Source organism: Mercurialis annua, linkage group LG5, assembly GCF_937616625.2.
Source record: "Mercurialis annua linkage group LG5, ddMerAnnu1.2, whole genome shotgun sequence".
NCBI classification, from domain to species: Eukaryota; Viridiplantae; Streptophyta; class Magnoliopsida; order Malpighiales; family Euphorbiaceae; genus Mercurialis; species Mercurialis annua.
Window position 1 is genome coordinate 12,259,536 of NC_065574.1, and position 18,723 is coordinate 12,278,258.

Genomic DNA, 18,723 nt, shown 5'->3' on the forward strand with positions numbered 1-18,723 from the left:
TAATTAATTTCTAATTACTCAACTTATATATAAAATTAAAATTTGTTTTTTTATAAATATAATCTAACTAATTTATTAAATAAAAAAATACTAATATTTTTAATATATTACTCCTAACAACAATAGCTAATTAAATTTCAATAAATAAGATATGGTTTTACAGGTGGCATAAATTTTAGTTACATATTTACAACTTTAATTTTGGTGAAATTTATCATTTTCCACGTGGAAAAACGTGAACCCCATTTCATGCAAGACCTATAAAATCACAAAACACACCATCATTTTATCCAAAATATTATTTTTTTCCCTTTGAGTTTCTTTCATTGACTCTCATAAAACACTTCTCTCTCTATAAAAAGTTCAGTAAATTTTGCTTCTCTCTGTTACCTCTCCATCTTTACTTGCAAAATAGCAATAGTGGGCGTGGAGCCCAGACCTGGACCTCTGCTTTGCTGGCTTCAAACTCTCCATTGTTGCTCTTTTATGGGGCTTGTCTGCTAACTCAACTCTACCCAAAAAACTTCTATTTTTTCTCTTCATAATTTAGCCGCAGCCCAGTTCTTGTTCTTGCTTGTTTTTGATTGTATTGGTGGATCCACAGATCTAGTAGCTTGAATTATCACTCATAGGAAGTTGGGGTTTTTTGTGTTTTGAAGGGCAAGTTAAATTTGTGAAATTTTTAAGGTAAGATATGAAGTTGTTGATGGTTTAGTTGAATTGTTGATTTGATGTTGTGTTTGGTGCTTTAGTGTTTGTGGGTGTGAAATATGAGAGCTTCTGGATTAATGTTATGTTGTCCTAATTGCTGACTAAAGCTATTAACTTTTGTGAAAACGTGTGCTTTGACTGCCTCTTTTTTCTTGTTCTAAAAGTCCCCTTTTGTTTTCTTGGTTTGATTTTTCTCTTTTTGGGTTTTCAACATTGATGGATTTGTTATTATGCTTTTTGATTATTTAGAGAGCGGAATCGCTAGTGGGAGGAATTGAATTCACGACCTAGCAGACTGTTGTTTGGCGCTTATACTATTTGAGCTGTAGTTTATACCTTATAATTGATCTATTGAATTGAGTTTTGTGTAACTTTTTATTTAGTGCTAAACCAGTTGGTTGTGAAGTAGTTGAGCATAGATCATAATTGGGGTTTTTGAGTCTTTGGAATTGTAATTTTACTTTAAGCTTATAATAAGTTGAAGGTTGATTTTATGGTTTAAGGGATTTGAATGTTTTTTAGTGTTTTTTTGAAGTTCTTGTTTTGCTGTTGCTAATTGTAATTCTGCTATTATGGTTGATGGTGTTTTGTAGTGTATAGTTGCTGTCTTGTTAAGTAGAAGAGGAGAGGAATTCACTGCTGGGGTTTCTCTTGTTCAGAGGGTTTCTGGGTATCTGTTAAATGTTGATAAATTGGAGGGTTCTTTGGATGAGATGAGGGATGTTATCTGGGTTGATGAACTTTTTGAGGGCCTGCTTTCGGCCGAGGTCCGATCGATATGTGCATACCAACTCCGATAGCAGTGGCCGTCAAGATGGATTATTATGGTATAAAGACCATGGGCAACACTATAGTGGTGAATTCTCGATGGCGGTGGTGCAGGCCAATAATCTACTTGAAGATCAAAGCCAGCTTGAATCAGGCAGTTTAAGCTTACTTGACTCTGGCCCATTCGGTACCTTTGTTGGAGTTTATGATGGACATGGAGGACCGGAGACTTCACGCTACGTCAATGATCACCTCTTTCAGCATCTCAAGAGTAAGTGAGCTTGACTGTGGTGGATTTTGCTATTAACCTTGACTGTTCTTGATCTTGTAAAATTTGATTAGTTAAACGTAAGTTCAGGATTTTGGCGGTGTTAAGATAAACTGTGTACTGAAATTTTCAGGTTTGATTCTTATTTGTAGGGTTTACTTCAGAGCAACAATCAATGTCAGTTGATGTTATACGAAAGGCATTTCAAGCAACAGAGGACGGGTTTTTGTCTCTTGTTACGAAACAATGGTCTACGAAACCACAAATTGCTGCAGTTGGATCATGTTGTCTAGCTGGTGTAATCTGTGGTGGAAACCTATACATCGCCAGCCTTGGTGATTCTCGTGCTGTGTTGGGTAGAGCCGTGAAGGCAACAGGGGAAGTTTTGGCCATTCAGCTCTCAGCTGAGCATAATGTCTGTATAGAGTCTGTGAGACAGGAGATGCACGCTCTGCACCCTGATGATTCACAGATTGTAGTTCTAAAACATAATGTGTGGCGAGTAAAAGGTCTCATACAGGTAAGGGTGCATTGCAGAATGTGGCTTTTTTCCCCTTGTGTTTTTTCTTTTTTTCTCATCATCGAGTCCTGGGGAAGTTGCGAACTTTGTATGTGCATAATCCTCAATGTCTGCACATCTCAAAGAAAAAGATAACGGATTTGACTAAAATTGACTTGTATTGGTCTGGTAAAATCGAGAACTATGTGTGGAATCTATGCAATGTGTTTGCTTTGTACTTTTAGTTAGGATTTGATATACGCAGCTTTATATTTGACACTAAGCTTTATGCGGGTGCATACTTGTATTGTTGTTGCTCAATTTTTGGTTATAGCTAATGACTTTAAAGTTTTTGAGGAAGTATAGATTAAAATATCAACTTTTGTTAGTTGCTTCTAGGACTTACATGGATTTGGGAGATTCACTAGACTTGCTCTAGGATGAGAAGCAATGGTGTTGCAAAGATCCTAAGCTTGCTTCTCAAAGATTAGAAAGGGGTCATTGTGTCAATGTTGGCTTTTTACTTTATCTATTCTCACTTTTTTATCCTTGGTTCTGTTTTTTCACTGATGTTCGGATTCTCTTTTCTTTTCAGATTTCCAGATCTATTGGTGATGTATATCTGAAAAAGGCTGAGTTCAATAGGGAGCCTTTATATGTAAAATTCCGGCTACGTGAGCCTTTCAAAAAGCCAATATTAAGTGCTGATCCATCAATAACAGTGCATCAGCTGCAGCCTCAAGATCAATTTGTTATATTTGCATCCGATGGCCTTTGGGAGCACCTTAGCAATCAAGAAGCAGTCGATATAGTACAAAACCATCCTCGCAATGTAAGACTTTTATCTCAGTATTACACTTTACTACACTTTACTATCTTATGAAGATCTTTCTTTTTTAAACCTATTATCGGGGTTGCTTGTAAGTACACTGCTATTGGATCTGTTATGATGTGCTTAACTTGTCTATATAATATAATTGGATCTGTTATGATTTGTGGCATCTTTTCCTTCGTTCATTACCATTTTTCTCTTTGCATAAAGCTGAGTATTTGGGGCCCGCAATGATCGACTGTACTTCCTTTTGTTAGTGTTTCCAGCACAGATGTTGGTTTTATGTGATTGTGTAAAAATTGTTTAACATCTAATTCAGTTAAATAACCATTCTTTCCCCAAGAGAGGAATTTTCTTTAGCTAAAAATTTTAACCCAATAAGGAAAACTCAAGGTTTGTACTATTGAAGTGTAAATTGCATTTTGATATCATTTAATTTTAATTTGTTTTTTCTCGATAAGACATTATTATTACGACTGAGACATGATTATTAATTAGTTTTTTCATGTCCAAACATAAAAATTTACCATAAACTTGTTATTACTTGTAAAGTGCCACTAAAGGTGAATAGTTTTCCTTATACAATTAACATTTATTCACTAAATTCTATGGATCCTATATGTTATGCTCTCTTTTTAAAATAAAACCTTTGTCCGTTGTTTTTATAGAATCTGATCCTTTTATGTCTTTACTCTCCGAAGTGCATACTTTTGGACCCTTTGGTACTCATTTGAACTGTTTATTTAACAATCTATTGATACTTTATTAAACTCAAGGACCAAAGTTTTGAGTTTAGAACAAGGATTGAGTCTGCAATGGTCAAACTTGATGGTTACCTTTGTAATTGAGCTTGAGCCCTCTAGTTTAGGTAGCACTTGGTGCTGTCAGTAAAACCTGTCCTTTTGAATCTTCAGCGACCGTTAGTGCTAATTTGGGTGAGCTCTGGCTGTTGAATGAGTTTGCATTAGTTGCTTAATTTTATTCAAATTTATGCCAACTGAATTATTTTCCTTTTCTGGTGCTTTTCTAATGCATTTCTGTGGATAAAACCATCCTTCTGTGGATAGTAATATTTTTTTTTGAAACAATTGTGAATAGTAATAAAATTTACATATTTTGAACCCAAAAAAAGAGAGGAGAAAAGGGGCGGTTTGTTTACTTGTTTGTTCTAACCTTCGTGCAGGGAAGTGCAAAGAGACTGGTTAAAACTGCTCTTCAAGAAGCAGCAAAGAAGAGAGAAATGAGGTATTCAGACTTGAAGAAAATTGACCGTGGTGTCCGACGGCATTTCCACGACGATATCACTGTGATTGTTGTGTTTCTTGACTCAAATGTTGCGAGCAAGGCTAGTTCAGCCAAGTTCTCGAATATATCTGTGAGAGGGGGCGGCATCAGCTTGCCCCAAAACATACTGGCTCCTTGTACTACGCCAACGGAAGCTGGCAGTACCTAATGAAGCTACGTCTTCGATTTTTATCTCCTGTATTATTCTCATGTGGATACCAGGTAGCTTCCTGAAGAGAAAGAGAGGTAGAGAGGAGCCAACCTTAGATTCTTTAATGTACACTGTAACTGTTAACGTGGAACTGATACTCGCATTTAGCTTCTGTTTCAGAAAAACTAGAACCAGAGAAGAAGTACAAGGTGACAATTATTATAGTTATTTCTTGGGAAGTCTTCCTTTTTTGTCTTAGTTCCTTTGTCGACGTCTTTTTAATTTTTTTGTATATTGTACAACCTGAAAAGTGTAAGTTCTTCCTGCTTTACGATCACAATTAAGTTTACTACAGATAACACGGAGCAAAGTTTCATCTTTAATTATGAGGCAGATTCTTGCCAAGAGTAGCCAATGGAGGCATAGTATTGTTTTTCGATGCAATTTTATTTTCCGACAGTTGACATGCAGGTGATGTTGATTTGATCTTCTTTTCCGCCATTGTTGGTAGGAAGTTACCAACTTGCTGACAGTGTCTTTCCGAACTGGGGTCTTGCTGTTTCGCTTTACCCCTTTGGTCCGATATGTCGTTATTAAACATGTCGTTGTTCGAAAGGGTTGTTTAGGTGGATGAACTTTCCTTCACTGGAGATGTTTTGTAACTTTACAGCTTTACTTATGGTGAGATCAATAGGAGATGGCTGTAAAATGTAGTTGCAGCGTTTTTCTGGACGATTCGTCATCCGCTTTTCCCAAAACAACACCAAATTTTTATAGAAGTTGGGATTCCATCTATGGTTTGGAAAATGATTCCTAATAGAATATTATGTCAAGAATCAATTTTTTTATTAAAGCCAAACCATTAGAATGGGGTGTCGAGATGAGAATTTGAGTATACATACAAAGATTTATACATTTTATAAGCACATTCTTTGATAAAGAGAAATAACAAAAGAATGCTACTTATACATTGTCATTATCAAATCCATGTGTATTTTCACAATATTGTTATGTATTTCACTTCACACAATTGATATATATTTTCTCATATCAATTTGGTTGTTTTTAAATTCATACAGGTAGCATGCATTAGCAATTTTTATATTATTTTCCAATTAAATCTAACTTTTTTTTATCTTTGGAGAAATGAGATTTTGGAGCAAAACTAAATTTTAGTTATTCTTAAATATATGAAGGTGTCCACTTAACAATTTAATTTAAATATAATAGAATTTCTAAACTGTACTTGGTCTAATTTCATTTTTAAAATTTTAAATTTATGTTTGCAAAGCCCATATGTTATCCGAGACGAGTTCAAACAAACTGTCATTCGGCTTAAAGCTCACCGTTTGATATTTGCAGTATAGAAACTTATGTGCGGCAATGCTTCCCTCGTGGAAGATGATGAGTAGCAAACTCTTAATCGGGACAATGATGCCATTTACTATCTCTAGCGTATAGTATGCTGTAATCTATATCCATTTATGGTGGCCGGCATTCTATTCTTATCTGATCACCATTGAGTCAATTTATTCACAAAACATTCCATAAATAAAACTAAATAATTAATCCCAAAATCAGAAGATGAACGATTATCTTATTATATCAGAAGAGTGCAACTCGGAAATTACATTCAAAAATTCACTCACCTCTAATCCAGTAATCCGTCATATTTCTTCTAATCTTTATGAAGAAAAATTAAACCATTTTGAAAAATCAAGGCAAAACAATAATTCTCTATGATTTAAATCCATTTTCTTCCTCAGCTTTAGTAAGAAGCACAATAAAGATCAGAAAGGTTCGAGGATGAGGAATAATAAGAGTGATCAGAATTAGATTGTACTTTTAGAGTAAGAACTAAATGGCGTTATAATGAAAAAGATTACTAAATGCAGTTAACATATATGTTATTTAACTAAGTTGACAAACTAAATCATAACCATCTTTCAACTGAATATTTCCACATTCGATATTTTTTGAAATTCTTTGATCCGCAAATTTTCGGTACTTTTTTGTGTATCTTGCCCTAAGTCTGTTCTACAAGACTTTGATTGTACTTGCTATTGTGTTTTGTTAAAGATGTCGAAGCAGAGCAACCATGCAACCAACTCGATGATTATATTAGATGAAATGCCAGACTGCAGGATACCACAACTACACAAAACCGTTTGATTGTACTTGCTATTGTGTTTTGTTAAAGATGTCGAAGCAGAGCGACCATGCAACCAACTCGATGATTATATTAGATGAAATGTCAGACTGCAGGATACCATAACTACTTACAAAACCGTTTGGCACATTTTCGCATTAATATTTTGCATAATATGTGACCTGAGCGATGTCTTATGATATGCAATATCTAGATGTAACTACTGAGCAGATGAGAATTTAATTAAACATAGAGTAATTAAACCAGAGGTTAGTTCAAGAATCAAATGACTCGGCTTTGAAGGAGTTTGTTCGTATGCTGGCATACATGAAGGTAGATGGATGAGTATAGGTACTAAGAGTGACAAGCCTCACCACCTTGAAGTGATGATCATACGAAACAAGTCCTCCTAATGCAAAATCATGCACGTGGGCGAAGGAGGAAGAACGAGCCAATGCTTCGTAACAGGGTCGCAAACGTAGTAAATACATTCGCAATCATTACTTGCCGTGCATAGAAGTCTAATGGCCGGTTCGGGGTGCGGAAGAAAGCTGAAGGAAACGGTAGGAGACTCTTGGGACTATGACTTGCCATTGGTAGAGTGTTCGAGAGGAAACGGTTTAAAATTCTTTGGGATACACAAAGAAAAGTATAAGGTTGGGTTTGATGGAGGCGTCGGTTTCGATTCGAAGCAAATATTGAGCAGCAAAGCAAGGGTGAGAGATAAGAGTGTTAGATTCCATCTTAAAACCAATTGGTATTAAGTGGAGGTGCCCAACCAATATATAAACACATGTCCACTCACACACACAACCAATGTGGGATTTCCCACTTTAACACTCCCCCTCACGCGTAGCGTGTACGGGCCGAGCAACAAAGTCCCCCCTCACGTAAATCTCACGTGGGCCGGGCCAAACTCAAATTGTGTGAATGGACAAGGCTTTGATACCATGTTAGATTTACGTGAGGGGGGACTTTGTTGCTCGGCCCGTACACGCTACGCGTGAGGGGGAGTGTTAAAGTGGGAAATCCCACATTGGTTGTGTGTGTGAGTGGACATGTGTTTATATATTGGTTGGGCACCTCCACTTAATACCAATTGGTTTTAAGATGGAATCTAACAAAGATTTCCGGATGGTGATGTTATCCAAGCCTCCTTATCCTTCTTACAATCAATTTATTCTCTCTCTCAAGGCTCATGAACAATCTATACAATTGGAAGCTGAAATCAATGGTTATCAAAACAATCATAATCAGGCCTTCTATAGTCGGCGAGGAAGAGGTCGTGGCCGTGGAGGACGTTTTAACTCCAGTGGTTGTGGTTTTGGTCCTGCTGCTCATCAAAATCAACATGCCTTCAAAGGTAGAACTGAAGGAAATCAATCAAACAATTCTTTTCTTAAAAAGAATGACAGCATAACATGTCACATCTGTGGTAAAGGAAATCATACAGCAATTAAATGTTGGAGCAGGTTTGATCATTCGTTTCAACCCGAAGAAGAGCTACCACAAGCCTTAGCTGCTCTTAACTTAAATGAGGAAAATGATCCTACTCTCTATGCAGACTCAGGGGCAACAACACACATCATGAATCATACTGGTACACTTACTAAACTTACCCCCTACCATGGTAAAGATTCATTATATGTTGGTGATGGAAATAGTCTCAATATTACCCATGTTGGTAAAGGTGTTATAAATACTAGAGAAGGAAATCTGAAATTAAACAATATTCTCATAGTACCTAAAATTAAAAAAAATCTTTTGTCTATTAGCCAATTAACTCAAGACAATGCATGCAATATTACTTTTACAGCTAACGAATTTTTTGTTGAGGATTTTCAGGGAAGAATGATAGCTAAAGGTATCAAGAAAGGTGGTCTGTATGCTTTAGAAGAATCACGAAATTTCGCTCTCCGCCATTTCTAATACTGCATCTACAACAATTTGGCATCAACGTTTGGGTCATGCAAATTCTAAAGTTTTGAATTTCTTAAAAAATAAGGAATTTATAAGTGTTTCAAATTGGAAACAGCAAGGAACCATTTGTCCTTTCTGTCAAATGGGAAAGAGTTGTAAACTCCCTTTTAATTCATCAATGAATATCTCTCAACAACCTCTTCAAAAATTACACTGTGACTTATGGGGTCCTGCTCCCATTTCTTCTTGTCAAAATTTTAAGTATTATGCGATCATAATTGACGATTTCTCGCGTTATTCTTGGCTTATTCCTTTAAAAAGAAAATCTGAATTCTTTGAACAATTTGTTAAATTACAAAAACTCATTGAAAACAGATTTGAAAAGAAAATTAAGATCTTTCAAAGTGACGGAGGTGGCGAGTTTACTTCTAAACAATTTGAAGCTCATCTACAGCAATGTGGAATTCAACATCAATTTTCTTGTCCTAACCATATATAAATATTGCATAGTTATTAAGCACTTCAATGTCATATACGTTACTATGGAATTCTGATTCCTAATCAAACAAGTATTCCCAATCCAAATCCTATAGTATTTTTCTTCTCATGAATGAGTAGTTAACCAGTTGTTATTTTCCAGTTTATTCATATTTGACTATGTAACTATTAATTTATCTTAATAACAACCGTACCAGTAGTATTTTTTTTAAACATCACAAGTCATTTCTTTTAAAAACTATTAAAATTATTAGGAATTATATTCATTATAATGTACAAAATTTGATTACATTGTTCTTTTAATAAAACATAATAAATGTGAATATATCATAAACATATGACCTTTCTTAAACATTTCTAGTAAAACTTGTGTTAAATTATAACCGTGTGCAGTGATAAAGCCAAGTTAGAATTTCAGGTAAGGCACAATTTAATTAAAAATATACTACTCCCTCTATTCTGAAATAGTTGTCACTTTAAGGAGATTTTTTTGTTCCATAATACTTGTCATTTTAGAATACCAAAAAAGCATTTTATTGCTATTTTTCCATATATATCCCTCATCAATTCATTGAAAAAATACAAAAATATAAATAAAAAGTCATACTAATTAATATTAACAAGTTTTAAGAAAGGCTAATTTAATAAAAATACTTACAATTTTAAACATATTTGTTGATTTCTTAATTTGTGTGAAAATGGCTAAAGCGACAACTATTTCAGAATGGAAGGAGTATTATATTTCTCCTTCTAAAATTGATAGGCAATTTAGAACAAATACGAATATTAAAAAAATTTAAATTCTCTAGATAAAAGAGCTAGTATATGAAAAAATATCACATTTGCCATTATTTAATATAGTAGTAATTCTTAATTTTTATTTATTTTTGTTATCTTTTCAAGATATTCCCTATAATTAACAAGAGTATATTTGACAATTGTTCAATAAAGTAAATATTTAGTGCCTATAATTTAATACAAATAAACTTGAAATAGTGTCTATTAATTTTAAACGGAGAAAAGTATTAACTTCATGAAGATTTTCTAAACTATTTTTTACTCATGAGTTTTTTTTAAAAAAAAATTATTTTTCCCTTACATTTGAGTTTCCTTGTAGGAAAAAATATGATATTTTGGACCTATACCCATGTGCGTAATAATAACTAACTCAAAAAAAGTTAAGCACAACACCATAAAAATAGGATTAATTTCATATAAAATCACCATCTTTACACGTTTTTTCATTTTAATCATGTTTTTTAAAAAGTGTCAAATAAAATCACCACCTATCATTTTTTTGCAAATTTTTCATCGATGAGTAAATTTTGATGTCTTTTTCCTTCCAAATAAATGTTTTAATTTGATTAATGCTCTATTAACACTCAAAATGCATTCCTCTTACTCTTTTCTTGTTGATTCCGGTTGTCGAGTCAATTAAAATACACCGAATTTTCACATTTGATAGATTTGCAAAAAAATGAAAGTTGGTGATTTTATTTGACACTTTTTAAAGTATGTGATTAAAATGAAAAAACGTGTAAAGGTGGTGATTTTATATAGAATTAACCCATAAAAATATACACCATAAAATATAACTATTAGATATTTAAGATGAAACATTTTCATATAATTTATTTATTTTTAGGATTTTTTAAGTAATTTTTTATTTTATTTTTTGAGGTAAGACTCAGGCACTACCTGTGTCTATCTTATCTCGTCTCTGATCGTGAGAAATTAGAATAGTATCAAAAATTTATAAAAGTTTACTTAAAGTCTAATATATTTTATAGATTATTTGTAAATATTTTTAGTCAATTTTGAACTAATTTATTTTAGAAATAAATCAAATAAATAAAATTTATAAAAAAAAAAAAGTTATCAATTAGATCCATTTGTGTTCATCAGTACTTTGGGTATAATTGAAACCAATTATTAAACTATTGAGTTGAACTAGTAAAATATTTTAGTTAATATACTAGTATTATTTTGGATATACAAATACATTTTTCCAAGGCTTAATAATATAAAATATTTTACCCTTTGTTCTATAGACTTACTTTTTAAAATCTTTAATTTTACCTCATGTTTTAATTTTTATATCAATTATACTTATTTGTTTAAATTAGAGTAAAACAAGAGTCTAATAAATTTCTCATATTGCTTTATTATTGGAATTTATTAATAATAAAAATACAAATTAAAATAATATAAAATAATATACACCATATATTAAAAAAAAAATTATTCCAATTTGAATAAATGAATACAATTTAAAGTCAAAATTAAAAAATAAATTAAAAATTTTAAAAAGCGAGAGTATAAATAGAAAATTAAAAAAGATGGAGGATGAACCTTTTTTCAGAAGAAAACTGACGGTGTAAAAAGATTGAGACGAGGAACAACACCGCCACGGACCACCGTGCACAGCCGCTGAAGCTTTTAGCCACCATTACCGTTTTCCTAAACAGTGAGTTCTCTATGAACCCGTTTCTTTCTTTCTGTTTTCCCCTTTGAGATTAGGTTTTAGTTAATTGTTCACACGGTGTTCGATGATTTGCCTCAATGAAGCAAAATTTCTCTTTATTTACTTACAACACTGTTTAACACATATATTAGCTACCCTTTTCTTAATTTTACAATCCTTAATTGCTTTGTTGAGTCTTGGTCCTGATTTAATGTTATGCAGTTGCTAAGTAATAACTACTTTATACTAGGTAATTATTGACTATAGCAACAATGAAAGAAGCAGAAGTTAACAGATGCCAGATTCAACAATGGTACCCCAAATTCAAGTCTGTTTCAATCAAAACTATAATTCATGAACTTCCCGAGTCTTTCGTCGAGTATCTTCTTGATGATTCGGGGCCCTTTGTCCTACCCTTGTCTGTTTCTAATGAAGATGCTTTCCCTAGTAGAGTTCATAATCCAATTGATGAAGAAGATTATCAAGTGTCGGAAGGTTCCGGTGATGAAGCGGAGAAGCCTCTGCCGCCTCCTTCTTTTCCGGAACTTGAATTGAAGGTTAAGGAATCGATTGAAACCCTTGGAGGTGCTGTTTTTCCTAAACTGAACTGGAGTTCCCCGAAAGACTCGGCTTGGATTAGCTCATCTGGGACCCTCCGGTGCACTTCGTTTAGTGAGATTGTGCTATTGTTGCGGTCATCTGACTCGTTGGTTCATGATTTATGTCATGCTTATGATTCCTGCAGCGATAAAACCTTGTCAAGACCGTCAAGTTTCTTTCTTTCACTTCGGAAATGGTATTCGTCTTTGAAGCCTGAAATGGAATTTCGATGCTTTGTATCGGGTCATCAGCTTGTTGGTATATCTCAGCGTGAAGTCACCACATTTTATCCGGTTCTTGTTGAGAATAAAGTTGATCTTCAAATGTTGATCGAAGATTTCTTTTTTGATTTTGTGAGAATGAAATTTGAATCAGAGAATTACACATTTGATGTTTATGTCACGAAGGATGAGCGTGTCAGGATTATGGATTTTAATCCTTGGGGTGCGTTTACGCTTCCATTGCTTTTTACATGGGAGGAACTGGAGCAGAATGTGAGACGAGAAGAGGCGAGCGTGGACTTTAGAGTTGTTGAGAGCCGATGTGGTATTCGGCCAGGTCTAAAAACAGCAGTACCGCTGGATTATATCGATACTAGTCCAGGGAGTGGATGGGATCAGTTTTTGAGGAAAGTTGATGCAGAATTCCAGCAGCAAATAATATCTCCCGGAGAAGGAGCTGATGCATGAGAATTTTGGTAATGCTCTTCCCTGCCTGCTGTTATTTCTTTCTGTAATAGTCTCCGGTCTTCTGTCCTTGCCCTCAAAATAGGTATTTGTGTTGAAAATAATTTGTGTTAACAATGACAGCTTCTCAACTTTCATAAAAACATATGGTGCTTTTAAGAATGGTACTCGTTGTATACTTAGTTACTTACCTACAAATCACATATCTCCGGGTTACCCGTTGTTGGCCAATAGGACGGGGGACAGTTATCTTCTATCACCTCAGGGGCTTCTCTTAGGATATGCTTGTATTGGTTAAGCCTTTCGACGGAAATGATGTAATTTGCTATGGTGCACTGATTTGAATTGAGACAACCAAAAACATGTTTAAGGAAAGACCATAAGAAAGTGCCATTCCAATCAGTCCTGCATAGACAATAGTCATCATAACTATCAAGCATACATATACACTAGACCTGGCAATTTCAGACATAACACGTAGTTAAACGGATTTGTATTTGATGTAAACAGAATTTGATCATAATTGGGTCAACCCGTTTATGACACGATTAATTTCGTTTCTAAATGGGTTATACTCGTCTAACCCGTTTAAACACATTCAAACACGATTAACTAGTTTTAATTAAATTTATTTATTTTAAAATTTAAATGTTATTAAATCCTTCATTCTTATTTATTTTTTATATTATATAATTACAATTGTATTTATCTCAAAATATAGTAATAATTCTTTTAGTTTTAAATTAAATAATTTATAAATTATTTAAATAATTAAATGGGTTTAAATATGTCATTTTAAAAATGTTTTCTTATGAGTTTTCAAGAGTTTCGGTTTCCGAAACGTTTGGGACACAAAACTTTATCAAAGTTTCCATGCTTCTTAGACGTATGTTTATTTAGAACGATCGCAGGTTTGTTTACATAAAAGCAACAGTTAATTCTAATCTAATTCTACTATATACTGATCATATATATAACTTATTTTCAAATTTACATATACAACATATATCACCGTCGAGAAAATTGTTTTATTTTTCCATTTTTGGTATTTCTCATGACAGCGTTTTGTTTCCGTACTACATAGATGGTAACTTGCAAGTCAAAAGCTAACATTCTAATGAAAAACTTGCAATCAATTTCTGTAAAAACTATGTACACATGGGCGTTAGACTAAACAAGATCAAATACCAAATAAGGGGTCACTTGCACCAAAGATGGCAGCATTAAACTGTCTTGTATTCAAATCACTCCCATCCAAAGCAGAACCAAATCTATCAAGCTGCTGAGTTGCGCTAAGGTTCTCAGTCTCCTCTACCCTCGATTCGGAGGTCATACCGATGTCATCAAATTGGATCGGATCCATTTCCGAAGATTTTGATCTCATTTGTCTCGTCAACTTGAGATTGTAATTTATATACACAAGGTCATTAAAGGTTTCTTTATCGATCTTATTGCGTTTTCAGAGTGAATTATTTGCTGAATGTATTCCAGTGTCTTTCAAACGTAAAAGTGCTACAAAGTTGACTCAGGATTCTGATGGCAACTGGTTGCAACACTGGCGCAGAGTCGACAAATTGTTCCCACCAAAGCCCTGCAACAAGTCCGCAGTAAGTTTTTAAGACCGGCATATAAACGGTACAAACAAAACTTGGCACTTGAGCATAAATTCTGGCCACAAACTCGAAGGATAATTGAGGCCGATAATTGAAATTTATCCAGGAAACTACTATGAAGTTTTGCAAGAAACATATCAAAACTCAATCTATAAAAGTCTAAACAACTAGATATTTTCGGATTATGAGATTTGTAAAAACAGGGATTCTAATTCTCAGTCCAAAAGTTGCAATTGTGCACATATAAGAACAAAAAAAAGAACTCTAAAGACCATCTTAAGCAACGTTGAAGTTTTGACAGAAAAGACCACCTATTTGCTTTCATCTAGGCAAAGAACATAAACTGTTCTGTAACTGGCCTTTCGTGCGCGAGCACACACAAGGGGTTCATCTATAGTTGTCAAGAGACCAAAAACTCATATATAAATTATCCAAATATCCATCTCGAATCAGCATAATCCAGTAAAATGCAGCCAGATAAAAGACAGTAAGTAATGCATGGCTATCAGATCAAGCATCAAGGAATTGTTGTATATAAACTTCGACAGTGTCTGCGCTTGTAAGATACGTCTGTTCGCACGATCTATCTTAGCGAACTCCTCCTAGATTAAGTTTATACATTGAGAAGCACAAGGAGATACAAAAATGGTTCTATAGTTCTGCAAAATATGGCTGCCAATACCAGTATAATTGAAACTACTATCCATAATTATCTGCACAACATTTTCAGCACCAAAGTCTTGGATAACAGAATCAAATAAATCCGCGAGGCACTTGGTATTCGTAAAGTACGATGATGCATCTACAGACTTGTGAAAGAGGGTTCTCGAGGGCGAGGAAACAAAAAATGTTAACTAGAGCTCGAGATTTGTTGTCAGTCCATGTGTTAGCAATGATGCTAGTACTACAACCTGTGGTAGCCGAGTCTTCCTCGATATCTTTCAATTGCTAGCTCATTTCATACTAAATCCTTTCCAACCATATACTAGTCTTTAAGAATTCTGCTGAAGGACCTGTAAATCCTGCACCACATTTTTCTATTGCATCGATCATAACGTGATAGGACGGAGAACGAGCAACACTAAAGTTCAGATTATTTTCAAAGACGAAGAACGCGATACTTCTTTCAGAATTTTCTTGATTACTTAAAGAGAAAGGAACAATTGATGCAGCAATAGGATAAATTTTAGCAGCCTGAACTTGCTGATTATATTGATAAACTTTTGTGGCCTTGCAGTTTAGCCTATACAATGGAAAATTATGCAACACAACTATAGGGCCATGTTATTCGTGCAACAAACTAATAATGCGTTAGCTAATGATATTGTGTGGGAAAAACGGTCCTATAAAATAGGTAAAAAGAATGACATTTGTAAGAAGCTGAATAACTATGTGTCAGTGTTTATGCATACAAGCTAGGGAGCACGGACACTCGATTCAATCAACGTGTACGGTTTCGGACACTACAAGTGATCAATTACAAATTCTAAAAGTTCAATGATAACAAATGATAAATTACAGGTTAGGATTACATTTTCTTGTATAAATAATTACATTGGAGTTCAAGTTAATAGTTAGCTTAACTCGGTGGAAATTTAGGATTATATAATAGGATTAACTAACACAAACGCATGTCGTTTTAGAAATAGAGTGGGAAAAAAAGCAGAAAAAAGAAAAAGACTATCAAAGCCTGGTTTCGATCCAGGGACCTGAGGCTTATGGGCCCTCCACGCTTCTGCTGCGAACTCTGATCACTATTATTTACATGGTCAAGAAAAATTATATGAATTTGAAAAGTTGAAACAGTTCAATTTCCAAACAGATCCTCAACTTAGCCATTATTTTAAGAGTCGATTATATTCGATTAATTTAACCGGTTTGATCCATAATATAAGGTAACTTCATTTTGATTATTTTTAAAACTGGAATACATTTTAATTTTTTTAATTAGAAAAAAGAGCAAAATTAAAAATTATTGAATTGGTTAAACCGTTGGTCCTTTGATTATTTATTAGAGAGTGTGATCTATTTACTAATTTTTTAATATATTTTAAAATTTTAAAATAATTATTTTAAAAATATATACTCTCTCCATTCTAATAGAGTATATTTTACCGTTATCACACAATTTGATAAAAGATATTATAGTTTATGAATTTTTAAAAAATTTCTTTATTTTTTTTGTTACATCCCTATTTAATATAGAGTTCACTTACAATTTATTTTCAATTTCCTCATTATTAGATTTTAAATAGGGATAATATAAAAAATAAGTGTAAAAGTTATTTTTTAAAAATGAACAAAAGTTTTGGAATAAAAAAGTTTTTTAAAGTGGATAACTCTATTAATACGGAGAAAGTATATAATTTATTTTTTTATTTAACCGGCTTAATTCTTTGAATATTGAAGTGTAGGATATTGATTCAGCCGCCGATTCGATTTTAAAAAGAGAACAAAGCTTGAAAACATCAATCTGTAGCATAAATATTACCTGTATTTTATAGTAATTTTCTTTCTTTCTTTTATAAGTGTACGACGTTTTTTTTTGTCAAATAAGTGTACGACATTGGTCACCTTTTTTGTGGTTTGCTTTAATTTTACCAGTAAATTACTGTGACGTAGTACTATTCTATTTGACTCCTCTTTTTCCTCAGTAGTTTATTCTAAAGTGTCCTTTCACTCCAAAAATATTTGTATAAAGAATCACTTTACTCCATCAACTTATTACGAAATATCAAAAACGTCCAAATTAAAAACAAATCACTTTTATCTTGAATTTGGTAAAATCGTATTAAAAAAACGTCCCCCCACTCTCATCCAAGAGAGTGAGACACACTGTCCGATTTTTATGGTGATTTTTTTTACCCTATGTAATTTTTGATTGCAAAAAATTTAAAATGATCCAGTTTTTTTCTTAACATTTAAATTAACACCTAATAATTAAAACAAACAATTTAACCCTTTTATTTTTAAATTTAATATAACAAATTAACCCTCAAATTTTGTATATATAACAAATAACCATTTTGAAAAAATTACAATTTTAAAGAAGTTAACAAAAAAATTTAATTTTTTTAATTGGAACAGACTTTGGGTCCTCAAGAACAGCTGATAATTTTTTATTGACTTTTGTTTTTTTGGTACAAAACCATAATTTTTAGCTTTCGATTTTTTTTCAACATTTGGAGTTTTTAAATTTAAAATTATATTTTTAAACCATTTGATTTTTTAAGCTCTATATTAAACTCTAAATGACATGTATGAATCGCTTAGCCGGTGTTTTTAGTAACAAAATCTCACTATCAAAATCAACCAGTCTGACTGAAAAACAAAAATCAATATAATTTATTTTTTAGAAAATATGATTCGACCTCTTTAAATTGAAAAATACTACAAAAATTATTGAACCAATTAAAATATTAATATCGCCGATTTCTTACTTTCTAGATAAAACGTACTTATTAATTTTATTTGCTAGTTAAAATATTATACATATATTAAAATATAAAATATAAAATTTTATTATTATATATATATAGTTAAGCTAGTTCAATCAGTTAAATTGGAAGTTAATGACACTATTAGTTTGAATTTAAAATACTATGACCTAGCAGTTTGTTATCCAGCGTTTATATCATTTGATATATACTTTATTGGCGACTTCTTTATTGTTATCGATTTATAGTTTTGCTATTGCAATTTTATTTTATTAAAATCAGTATTTTCAATTTTATATAAACACTATATTAAGGAAGTGCTTTTAGACATTTTTAAATTACTTCTAACGAGACCAATATAAAATTTTAATTGTTATTATATTGTCATTTTAATTATTATTTTTTGATAATCGAGGAGGGAAAGCGCTTGTGGGATGATTTGACCCACGCCCTTGACAGTTTGATGTCCAGCGTTTATACCATTTAAACTACAGTTCATTAGTATTGTCATTTTAATTATATGTAAATAGCTTATCATCATCGCAAAAAAATCTTCGATGAGTTGAGTACACTATGCAGAAATTTAAACTGTTACTTTAAAGTGTGACACGTGCATATTATTATTATAGCTACAATTTAATGGAAGCCAAATTACTTAATAATAGAAAAAATCTGACTTAAGTGGTAAATTTGCCCCTTCAACTTGTAAGCAATGGACAATTAACATATAAATTAATTTGGTGGGAAAATTAGTCACGAACTTATTAATTATGGACAATCTGACTTAAATTGGTAATTTGCCCCCTCAACTTGCAAACTAATTTTTCGAAATGGAGTTAACTG

At 32.8% G+C, this 18,723-nt stretch overlaps 2 protein-coding genes and 1 pseudogene across 2 annotated transcripts; 2 read left to right on the plus strand and 1 right to left on the minus strand.

The window, feature by feature from the left end:
• Positions 1 to 303: 303 nt before the first annotated feature.
• On the plus strand, positions 304 to 4,896 carry LOC126680553 (probable protein phosphatase 2C 46). The gene is made up of 5 exons (XM_050375689.2): positions 304 to 687; positions 1,305 to 1,750; positions 1,900 to 2,267; positions 2,842 to 3,078; positions 4,262 to 4,896. Exons 2-5 carry the CDS (start codon positions 1,432 to 1,434, stop codon positions 4,529 to 4,531), a joined length of 1,194 nt encoding a protein of 397 aa, XP_050231646.1. The 5' UTR covers positions 304 to 687; positions 1,305 to 1,431; the 3' UTR covers positions 4,532 to 4,896.
• Positions 4,897 to 11,410: 6,514 nt separating this feature from the next.
• On the plus strand, positions 11,411 to 13,061 carry LOC126680554 (uncharacterized). Its single transcript, XM_050375690.2, has 2 exons — positions 11,411 to 11,547; positions 11,795 to 13,061. Exon 2 carries the CDS (start codon positions 11,817 to 11,819, stop codon positions 12,831 to 12,833), a length of 1,017 nt encoding a protein of 338 aa, XP_050231647.1. The 5' UTR covers positions 11,411 to 11,547; positions 11,795 to 11,816; the 3' UTR covers positions 12,834 to 13,061.
• Positions 13,062 to 14,892: 1,831 nt separating this feature from the next.
• On the minus strand, positions 14,893 to 16,282 carry LOC126681483 (uncharacterized; annotated as a pseudogene).
• Positions 16,283 to 18,723: the final 2,441 nt, after the last annotated feature.

What these genes read in the sequence shown, in the direction of transcription:
- LOC126680553 (XM_050375689.2), top strand. Translation starts at nt 1,432, where the DNA reads ATGTTATCTGGGTTGATGAACTTTTTGAGGGCCTGCTTTCGGCCGAGG. An exon ending in CCTCTTTCAGCATCTCAAGA is followed by an intron (nt 1,751 to 1,899) that starts GTAAGTGAGCTT and finishes TCTTATTTGTAG; the next exon opens with GGTTTACTTCAGAGCAACAA. An exon ending in GAGTAAAAGGTCTCATACAG is followed by an intron (nt 2,268 to 2,841) that starts GTAAGGGTGCAT and finishes TTTTCTTTTCAG; the next exon opens with ATTTCCAGATCTATTGGTGA.
- LOC126680554 (XM_050375690.2), top strand. Translation starts at nt 11,817, where the DNA reads ATGAAAGAAGCAGAAGTTAACAGATGCCAGATTCAACAATGGTACCCC.